The following is an 11072-nucleotide window of genomic DNA, read 5'->3' as shown; positions in this document are numbered from 1 at the left end:
TTTTTAACCTAGAAAAATCCAGACATTTTGTGAGGAAAGGAGACAGTAGGAGGGTGGGAGGAAGTTAATGGTTTCTGAGTGAGTTTAGGCATGTGACCTTTAGGTTGATTGCTTGTTCCTGAAACATGGTGAGAGAACCAACAAACACTCTCTTCGCCCTGGGGTCGAAGACAGGGCTGCATCTAATGTAATCTGCAGAGTGCTGGAGTGTTCTTTCAGACTCTCAGAAATCTGAGGTTGAATTCCGGGAGTGAAAAGGGCCATTCTAAAGGTGGCATTAAGCAAAGTTGGCCAGCACTCATTGAAAGGTTTGCCCACTTGTCTCTGGAGACAGGCTGAAGAACTGTATCACATCCTAAAGTTGGGAAGCTTCAACATCGAGGTAGGAGAAAACCATCCCCTTCCCTTCTCTCCTTCACAGCTTGGCCCCTGGATCCTAATTTCATCCTCTCCTTCCCACAGTAACAGTCCTCGCCACCCTTCAGGGCTGCGCATGCGCAGAAAGATTCCGGTGCGGGAGGCCGGGGCCAGGAGATATCGATTGACTCGGTGCTCGGCTCCTCGACTTCTCTGCGTTCGATTGAGGAGTGTGGCCTCGCTCTTCCGGCGCCAGGAAGCTCTTCCGGTTTTGGCTTCAAGCGGGACGGAGCTTGCTTCAGGTGTGTCCCTCTGAGTCTTCCTAGCTGTGGGTGGTTTCGGGGGGCTTGGCCGGATACTCGCACTGGCAACCGAGCCGGCCAGGGCGAAGGTGTCGTCTGCTGCGCGGTCCCGGGCTCGGCGGAGAGTGCGACCTAGGGGAGGAAGGGACGGCGACCCAAGGGCTGGCGGGTTGAGGCCCGGCGTCGCGACCGGTTCTCACGGAGTGATTGGGTTTTTAACGCCCGTGGGGCCCGCGCGTTGGGCAGATTGACCGGTGTGTGAAGAGGCTCAAGCTGCTGCCTAGGAATCAGCCCTGGGGTAAAGAACGGGCGGTTGTTTGGGGCATTTACGGTCCGATGAACACTCTGAGCCCTCCGCCCTCAGCAGCCTTTTGGATGAGGGCGGCGGGGGCATTTCAGGTGCCCCCCCTTCAGCCGGCAGGAGCTACTGCCAGAGTTTCTGCTCTGGTCCCTGTCTTCCTTGAGACCCCAGTCCTTCTCCAGGTTCCCATTTAGGGAAGCAAGCCTTTGATAAACGTTACCTACTAACTGTGACCTGCGTAGTGCAGTCCCTTCTTGTAAGTCATCCATCCCATGATGTTCAGCACAGCGTGTTGTGTGACGTTCAGACCCTTGAACTTGTAATAACCGTCAATAATAAATAGTAACTTTAGGTGCTTGCTGATGCAGACCGTTAGGTATCTGTCTCCTTTAGTCTTCTGGGCTCCATTTTGTAGGTGCTGTTACTATCCGTAATTTGTAGCTGAGGACCCGAGGCATTAAGTAAGGAACTAGCCCCCCAGCAAAGCAGATTGTAAAAGCATAGACAGAATTTAAATCCGGATCTCATTGGTGCCAGAATCCGAGTTCTTAATTATCATTCTAGATTGTTTGCTAAGAGTATCATTCCTTTCAAATCTGTCAGAGGGAATCTCGAGGTCAGCCGTGGAGGTGATGTGTATAAATTAAGAAATACGTTTCAGGGCTGTCGAGATGGCTCAACTGGTAAAGGTGCTTTTTGTCCACCTTGAGCACTTTGAGTTGGGCCCCTGAGACCCATATGGTGGAAGAGGAGAACCTGGCCTTGAAAGGTTGTTCTCTTACCCTAGAATTAGTGGTGACCCTCTCTCTCTCTCTCTCTCTCTCCCTCCCTCCCTCTCTCTCTCTCTCTCTCTCTCTCTCTCTCTCTCTCTCTCTCTCTCTCTCTCATACACACACACACACACACACACACACAATCGTTTAAATAGTTTGTGAATGCGCTTGTGAACTGCATTGTAAATTTTATTTTTCTATTGCAATATTTTTTTTCCTAACTAGGCTTATGCTTTCTAGTTTCTTACATAAATGTTTAAATCACCGAAATAATTTCTGGTGAATATAATCAAAATGCATTGTATGACATCCTCAAAGAATTAGTGAATATACTTTTAAAAAGTTATTATTATTTTGTTTGTTTTTTCGAGACAGGATTTCTCTGTGTAGCTTTGGAGCCTATCCTGGCACTCACTCTGGAGACCAGGCTGGCCTTGAACTCACAGAGATCCCCTGCTTCTGTCTCCCTAGTGCTGGGATTAACGGCTTGCGCCACCAACCCCGAAAAAGTTATTTATTTTAAAAAATATTATGTAGATCATTTATTGGGGGTTGGGTAAGAAAATGTAGTACCTTGAATAAAATGTTTCTAAATCTGTGTGTATTGGTGTTCTGTTAAGTTTTGACCGTGAGAACTATTTTCTTTTTGTCCAAAAAGCCCCAGTAGTGGCTAGGGAGGAATTGCTGTCTACTGTCAACTAACAGTTTCTGACATCTGAGGTGGCAAAAATAATTTATCAACTAATGGTTCTTGTCTTTGGTCATGCCATACATCTGTGTGCTTTAACCCCCCTTGCTAACAACATATTACTTATTTCTTTTAGGCTATTCCAAAGGTTTTACTCAAACATGGATATCAGACCAAATCACACGATTTATATCAACAATATGAATGATAAAATTAAAAAAGAAGGTATGGTTTGTTTGTTTTGTTTTTTGTTTTGTTTTTAATCCCAGGTGCACGCCTGGGATTAAAGGCGTGCTCCACCAGTGCCCGGCGAAGGTATGTTCTTTTAAAAATACTTGTTCACAACTAAAATGTGTTGGTTCACCTATCTTAAGAATGTTTCTTAATGTCTGATCTAGTCATCTTTCATTTGTTCTGCAATGGTTTATCCCATTTTTACACAACTCGAAGGTTTTTTAATATAAGAACATGCAGGGACTGAAGTGCTTTGAATTGTTTTAACTCATAAATGGTTTCAAATAACTATTTAAATTAGATGGCTAATGAGAATAGTTTGGATGTTTCTTTTTTCAATTTACTATAAATGAATGATAGAGGTAGTCATTGTATTGCTATTTTATGAAGAACTTAGTCATTGTTTCGTTCACAAATTCCTTCTTATTTGTACAGAATTGAAGAGATCCCTGTATGCCCTGTTTTCTCAGTTTGGACACGTGGTAGATATTGTGGCTTTAAAGACCATGAAGATGAGGGGGCAGGCTTTCGTTATATTTAAGGAACTGGGTTCATCCACAAATGCTTTGAGGCAGTTACAAGGATTTCCATTTTATGGTAAACCAATGGTAAGCTAATCCTATTATTTCTGCTTTAATCACTATTATTGAATGATACAGTAGGTTTTAAGTATGAACTTGATGCTAGGCTATTGCTTTCTGTTTTGTTTAGAGAAATTTGGACTTTTCTTATATAGGTATTTTGTTTGTTTTGAGACAGTCTCTGATAACCTAGACTAGCCTTAAACTTGTTATGTAGCCAATGCTTAATTCTCCTGACTTTATCTGCAAGTGCTGTGATGATAGTTGTGCACTACCACAGAAGGCTTATGTAGGTATTATAAAAATACACTACTAGAGCTGAATTACTAATGAACTTATTCTAGTTAAAATGAGCAAAATTATATTATGATGTGCATCATTGAAAAATAGGATGGCAACATAGACAAGATTCTTCAAAACATTAAGGTAGCATAGTGATAACATGCATGGTTTCTCAGCACTAGGGAGTGGAGGCAGGAGGGTCAGAAGTTCAAGGATATCCCGGGCTACATGAGACTCTCTCAGTTAGGATTGGGAGGTCCAGAGAGCATGTGTGGAACTCAATTAGGAGGCCAATAGGTTTAAGACTGGGTGATGGTGGATTGGAAAATCTTAAGTATGAGGACATAGGCTGGGCCCTGAGTATAGATTCATATTGCCTTTCTGCTGAGATTGGAACATCATGAAAAGAGGTCTTGGAGAGCCAAAGCCTGTGACTTAGAGGATCTGACTCCTCATTTGTGTTCTGCTACTAGCAGAGGCTGCATCTCTATTCGCTTCCACCACCACTAAAATATGAGCAAGTTGAATCATTGGTTTAATCCAGACATCAGCAGAAACTTCAAAGGACTAGATATATATGTCAAGCTTTGCTGACCACGTAAAGTTTTGATACCTATTGCTTTCTTTGTGTTTTGAACCTTTTAAAATTGTGTTAAAATAATTGTTAACTCACAAGCTGTACAAAAACAGGTCATGATCTGGATTTGGTCTTAAGGCTGATAGTCTTCCCTTCATATCATGGAGAAGGACTGAGCATGAGGCCAATCTTATTCGTTTAAGGTGTATTCTTGTAGCTAGTGGTAGCATCAGCACTTGGAAACTAATAACATTTAGTATGATGCTTTTTATATACTAGGGGGGGAACACATTTTCCAGTGGGGTCGGGCAGTAAGATTGCATGCCTCCCTAGCCAGATGCTTCTCTGTCATAGCTCTTTATGCAGACAGCAGTGTAGGCAGTGCACATCCAACTGAATGGGTGTGGCTGTGCTCCATCCAGCCCTACAGTGTTAGCTGTCAGCCTCATTTGGGAGCCTTTGTCCTGTATCACTGTTTCCCGAGTTTCAGTAAGGTGAAGTTTCCTGAAGCAGCTATGATTATTTAATTTGAAAATATTTACATATCTAGATCTCATTTGCCTGGAACACAAAACTTCTTTAGGCAATTTGGCTGAATTGAAATGGCAAGTTGGCACGTGCCTTGTTAACTGGATACAAGAAAAGAGAAAATATTTGCTGTGTTTGGCACTAACCTCACCTTGCCAACTCATTTTTTAAAATGAATACAAAATGTCCATTGGTCTGATTCTATACTGAAGGTATTTTAGAGGTCCATTTTCTGCCTCTAAAACTTGGCAGGAGTTGCCAGATCTCCAGCATCTTGACAGGATAAATAAGATGCTTTGAGTTGCCTTGCTTGTATTTAAGTGCTTTTAGGTTAGATCAACAGTGAGCAGGGTTTGCTTCAAATTCTAACTCAGTCACACAATAACCTCAATAAAGTAGACCTGTTGTCCTGAGGGCTTCCATCATGAGTCTTTTGGAATAAATGTTAATCTTGCTCTTTGCTGTTTTTAAGAGATAATTGCATTTTATTTTTATGGGTATTTGGAGCAGAGTTTCTTTGTAATGCATTTTGGGGTTTTACTATTCACTAGGGTGTTTATCAGTCCCTGGCTTCTACCCACTAGAAGCTAAAAAGCATCTCTGCTGGCAGTATCTCTATATAGTCCCTGGACACTGCATTATGTCCTGTTAAGAGCCGTTGTTGAGATCAGATACTTTCTTAGATGAATGTGCTAACAGTGGCCAGCAGACAAGTGAGGGACCCAAGATCTGTTCAGGTCAGGGACAGGGTTGATGACCTCTGAGCACTGAATTCTTCTGAGTGGTAGAATTTGAACCTTAGCCTGTTTTGTCTGTTAGAACATGTTGGGAAGGTTAGCAGAGCTGTCTGGCACATGCTGCAATAGAACGGTCCTCATTGGCCAGGCAAAGCCTGGGGTTCTGAGAGTGCCTGTTTTCCTCTTCCCCTGGTGTATTCTTTCCTAGTGAAAGGAGGGGAAAGAGAATTGCTTTTGGTTTTAAGAAATTCTTTCCTCTGATCCACACTACTTTAAAATGCTTTTTCTTCTCTTTAGACGAAGATCAAATTCTTGGGATAGGAGGACCTTGTAGGGTTATTGTGTTTTGATGTCATCAAAAAAAATGTTGACTCTTTGAACTCTGGAGATATTTTTGTTTGAATGGAAATTGCAACTTGCAGACATACCCTTGGTAACTGTACAGGTAGTTGGCAGAAATATTTGGCCATTTCATCAGTGATGAATTTAGCCATGTAGCAAATTTAGTTTAAGGTTTCACTCCTCAACGCTGGTCGTCATTCACTTTGTGTTTTCAAAAAGCATAGACTCTGTAGCCTTACCTAGACCTTCTGTGTCAGGCTATCCGGGCTGTTGGATTGTGCAGTATAGTTGGCAAAACACTAGTATAGGCCAGTGTTTTTGAGTGCTTGCTGGTCTCAGGTGCCTACCCTCTTGCTGGCTCTCTCTGGTATAGGAAGATTATGCCTGATCATAGCAGCTGATCTCTATCCTTCTGTTTCATCTTAATCCACTTCAACATTTAAATTACTGAATTCATTTATTGAAATTGATGGATTCAAAGGAAAGTCATTTACAGACTTTTACTTTAAGTAAATACATTTTGAAGTTGATTGACACATACTGATCCCTTTGTGAGTCATTATAAGTTTTCGTTGTTATTAAGTCAGAAGAAGCAGTAGTGTAGCTTCTGCAGCCTTGCTCTTACCCTATGCAGTCTGGTCGAGTGGCTTTCTGTTTGTTTTGTGATAGTGGTGGGTATTGAACTTGGGACTTTCATACATGATAGGCAAGTACTCTCCTACTCAGAGTATCTTTACCTTTTCCTTTGAAATAGAGGCTAAGTTTTCAGACTGGCCTTGTAGCCCAGTCAGGCCTCTTGATTTGGCCTCCTGAGTACCTGAGGTTATAGATAGGAGCCACCCAGCCCAACTTTATTTGTCCTTTAATATTAAAGACAGGTGAGTGTAGTTTGCCCTAGTTGTGAATCATGGGCCAGTACTTATTTTCACTAATTTCTTTCATTGGTTTCCTTAAAGATATGTTTAAAATTAGTTTGCATTGTAGTTATGTACTGGGATTTAAAAGGTTAACAACTATTGTAAACAGCCTTCCACAAAGTAATGTAATTTATTTTCCTGTAACTAAAACAGAGAATTCAGTATGCAAAAACAGATTCCGATATAATATCTAAAATGCGTGGCACTTTTGCTGACAAGGAAAAGAAAAAGGAAAAGAAGAAAGCTAAAACCATGGAACAGGCTGCAGCAGCTGCAAACAAGAAGCCTGGGCAGGTGAGACAGAAAAGTGTGTGTGTGTGTGTGTGTGTGTGTGTGTCTGTGTGTTGTTCGCTCGCACACGCGCGCGCGCGCACTGCATGTGTGTGTGTGGGGGGCGTTTCTCTGTGTAGCCCTGGCTCTCCTGGAACTGGCTCTGTAGCCCAGACTGACCTCAAACTCACAGAGATTTCTGCCTCTCCAGTGCTGGGATTAAATGCTTTCACCACCACCACCACCCTGCTAAAGGTGAAGTTTTATATATGTGTATATATACATACATACATAAATACATACATACATATGCATATATGTATAAATTTTATTTAAATTAGAACAATCTTATTTTACATATCAGTCCAAGTTTGCTCTGCCTCCCATCTTCCCATTCCCCCCATTGACCCCCCCATCCCATCCCCCATCCACTCCTCAGGGAGGGTGAAGCCTTTCATGAGGGACCATCAAAAATCTGTCAAGTCATTTGGGGTAGGGCCTAGGCCCTCCCCTGTGCGTCTAGGCTAAGAGACTTTCCCCCCATGGAGAATGGGCTCCCAAAGTCCATTTGTGCACTAGGGATACATCCTGGTTCCACTGTCAGGGGCCCCATAGACTGCCTAGTCCTCCTACCTGACACCCACATTCAGGGGGCCTGGTTTGGTCCTATATTGGTTCCCTAGCTGTCAAACTGAGGTTCATGAATTCCCACTAGCTAAGGTCAACTGTTCCTGTGGGTTTTCCCAGCATGGTCTTGACTGAGCCGAACTCCTGGAATCCAGTTGTAGAGATGGAGGAGTGATGAATGAAGTTTTAAGAAGCTGGGATAACAAAATTCTAAAATTCTAGGTTTATATTTAAGGAACAATTTATAATACCAGCCTTTACACTTAGAGATTTGCAATAAACAGTACTAATCTGATTTACATATTGTTTTTGACATCTTTATCTAAAACCCTACTTATTGGTATTTTTCTTAAATTCTTCCTATAAATCATATGCAGTCTCTTCATCATGAGTATCTTACTCAGAGCCTCTGAACAATTCAAGAGGCAAAAATTGAAATCCAGTAGAAGTGAAATTATTCAAAAAAGTAGTTACCTCTGAGTTAATTATTTAAATCATTTTGATTCTGTGATTTTGATTGTATAATGCTTATGGTTTTTTTTTTTTTTTTTTTTTAAGTAAGACTCTCTCTGTCTTTATCTCTATTTCTCTATCTCAGCTCTTGTAACCTAGAGGAGTCTGTTCACCCTTGTGACCCTCCTGCCTCAGCCACACAGCACACTTGGTCTCTCCATCATTTAAAGTTTAATGTTAAAGCCAGGTGTGGTGGTACACACCTTTAGTCCCAGCACTGGGGAGGCAGAGGCAGGTAGCCTGGTCTAAATAGTGAATTCCAGGATACCTGAACTACATAGTAAAATCCTGTCTCAAAATAAATAAATAAAAATTCAAATGTTAAGGTTTATGATGTGGTCTATAGAGTTGAGAGACATACATTTCAATTTACAAGCTAAGTAAATAATTTAAGACATCTTAAGGTAAAATGGAATAAGGTATCTTTTACAGTGAATTTAATGTTGATTTATGTTATAAATTGCAGTTGCTTTTTACCATGACTGAAATTCAGTCATTTCTTAATGCCAATTTCTTTTTTGTAGGGAACACCAAATTCGGCTAATACTCAAGGAAACGCAGCACCAAATCCTCAGGTAATGTTTTTCTTCATGGGGTGCTTACCTTAAGATCATAAAAATTATGGCAGTATTAGTGTTCATGTCTGCAAAAGCAAGTAAATCCATTCACAAGACATAATTGCCTGTCACTTTAAGAAACTTACTCTAAGATGAAGAAAACAAAACCAGGCCTGATTTCTGTTTTCCATGAATTGGGGACAAGATCAAAAAGGCAGGGGGTGTAAGGCCTGAGAAAGGGCTTTTGGTTTGGGTCGGGCACTTGTCAGCACTTCACAGACATGTGGTCAGAGGACCTTGGGAGGGGCTGTTTCCACCCCAGGTGTCTGACACTGCCCTGTCTTTCTCAGATTCATAGTGGGCAATGGTGTTTAAGTTTTCTGCTTTCAGTAGAGTCTAAATTATACAGTCTGACGTGTCCACAACTTCTCAGTATTACAGTTGTGTGCGTTTGATTTTTTCCTCTCCTTTGGTGTTGGTGACTGACTCCTGGGCCTAGCCTATGCTAGGCAAATGCTATACCACTGAGCTGTCCAATACCCCTTAGCCCCTCTGAGACAGTCTTGATTCTGCTCTCAAACCTCTCAATCCTCTTGTCTCAGCCTCCTGAGTGCTGGGATTACAGATAGTTGTCACCATACTTGATCTTTTATGATCTTTCTTTCTATTCCTTGAACTCTTTCAGAACTTGTAGTCAATTTACAAATACCAGCACTTAATTCTCTATCTTGAGCTGTTCAATAATTATTTTTTACACTTGATCTTTTCTGTCCATGTAATTAGCAAGTAGACAGAGTTTCTTCTTATATGTAAGTCTTTTATACACTCCCTGTAGACTCAGGATGGGGTGCCAAGCATGTGACTTAATGTCTAATATTCTGCTCAGTTATGTTTGTTTTATATTAGTAGACAAAGTACATGCCATTTACTGTGTACATGCATGCACAGGAACACACAGAGTAGATGCCAGCAGGGTGTGATTGTCAATAGTAATGTTTCAGTTTAGAATGATGAGCTGAGGAGGTCTATGTTGCTGCCTTTTCCAGTTTTTAGACTTTGAATTCTGTATTCCAGGTCACAGAATTCCCCAGTTAGCACTGGTGCTTCACCTATAAATACTGTTTTCACAGAATCATAACCTTCCATACTTGGGGTATCCTAACTTGAATGTTGGCTTCCCTATTGTTAGGTTTTTAATCTGTATCTCTGGCGTCATTGTTTTTAGCTTTTGTTTTAGTGTGTTAAGATTTCACAGGCGCATATAGGCTGCAATGTAGTTCTCTGAAGAAGTTTTCATTTTTTCTCACAGCTAAATACTTCACAGCACAGTTTATATTCACAAGCTAATTTTGCCTTTTGTTTCTAATAGGTCCCTGATTATCCTCCAAACTACATCCTATTCCTTAATAATTTACCAGAAGAGACGAATGAGATGATGTTATCCATGCTGTTCAATCAGTAAGTTCTTTACTAAACAGATCTGTTTGTAGTAGCCTTCTAACAGGACAAATAGTGCTTCTATGGACTGAGTTCATTTGTCACCCCACAGCAGTAGTTCTCTGTAGGGTCATTGATTTAGTCTGGTACTAATCATGGATTGGAGCCTAAGTTAAGCTCTAAGCTTAACGAATAAAAGGATAGATTTTCTCTGTTGGAGTTATTCTAATAAATGGGTAAAACAGGAAACCTTTGACATACTGACAGTTGTGGAATTAGTGTGGACTCTTGCATTTCCTTGATGGTACAATTTTATGTCAGGTGCCTCCATCCTACTTGGGATTCTTGATTGAATGTAATTAGTTTTCCTAGACCAATAGCAAGTTGTTCAACAAATTTATTCTACATTTGCCTGTGTTTATTGCTTTTGTTTTTTCTAGGTTCCCTGGTTTCAAGGAAGTTCGCTTGGTACCTGGGAGGCATGACATTGCATTTGTAGAATTTGAAAATGATGGGCAGGCCGGAGCTGCCAGAGATGCTTTACAAGGGTTTAAGATCACACCATCCCATGCTATGAAGATTACCTATGCCAAGAAATAACATTTGGATTAGGCAGTTTGAAAGGACTTGGTATTATTTATAGTGTTTGTTTTGATAACATTTGGTCAAGTCATTTTAATGGTTGGAAATGAAAGTGAAGTTTGGGAGAAAAAGGCACCTAATATTTTTTTTAGTTTTGGTGAACTGTGTGAAATCTGAAGCCTTAATTTTGTACAATAAACTTTTATTTGTATTTTGTGTACTGGACACTGTTTACTGGTCTGTTCAGCCATCAAATGCTTATTTCAGTATAGAGCACATCTGACAGTGTGTGAAACTCCAGTGGAAGTTTGTGTTGTTTGGGAGCAAAAAATGATGCCCAAGTTGAAGGGAGCAGATTGCAGCAACTAACAGTACGTTGGTAAAATGATGGACTTGCTGTTAGAAAACATGGCATTTATCTTCTTCAGCACACTGAGCATAGTACTTTGCTGGAATGGGGATTCATG

At 41.0% G+C, this 11072-nt stretch overlaps 1 protein-coding gene across 2 annotated transcripts; it reads left to right on the top strand.

Moving 5' to 3' along the window:
* Positions 1 to 544: 544 nt before the first annotated feature.
* Positions 545 to 10830, top strand: Snrpb2 (small nuclear ribonucleoprotein polypeptide B2). 2 transcript variants are annotated; one of them, XM_027421640.1, is made up of 7 exons: positions 545 to 659; positions 2558 to 2646; positions 3091 to 3263; positions 6773 to 6913; positions 8554 to 8604; positions 9956 to 10044; positions 10464 to 10830. In XM_027421640.1, exons 2-7 carry the CDS (start codon positions 2583 to 2585, stop codon positions 10621 to 10623), a joined length of 678 nt encoding a protein of 225 aa, XP_027277441.1. In that variant the 5' UTR covers positions 545 to 659; positions 2558 to 2582; the 3' UTR covers positions 10624 to 10830. The 2 variants fall into 2 exon arrangements, with proteins under 2 accessions (XP_027277441.1, XP_027277442.1); XM_027421641.2 differs by lacking the exon at positions 545 to 659 and having other exon boundaries at positions 2593 to 2736.
* Positions 10831 to 11072: the final 242 nt, after the last annotated feature.

The sequence above is a fragment of the Cricetulus griseus genome, chromosome 6 (genome assembly GCF_003668045.3).
Source record: "Cricetulus griseus strain 17A/GY chromosome 6, alternate assembly CriGri-PICRH-1.0, whole genome shotgun sequence".
Lineage (NCBI taxonomy): Eukaryota > Metazoa > Chordata > Mammalia > Rodentia > Cricetidae > Cricetulus > Cricetulus griseus.
The sequence above is the reverse complement of the archived record's forward strand: the minus strand, read 5'-3'. Positions and strand labels throughout refer to the sequence as shown.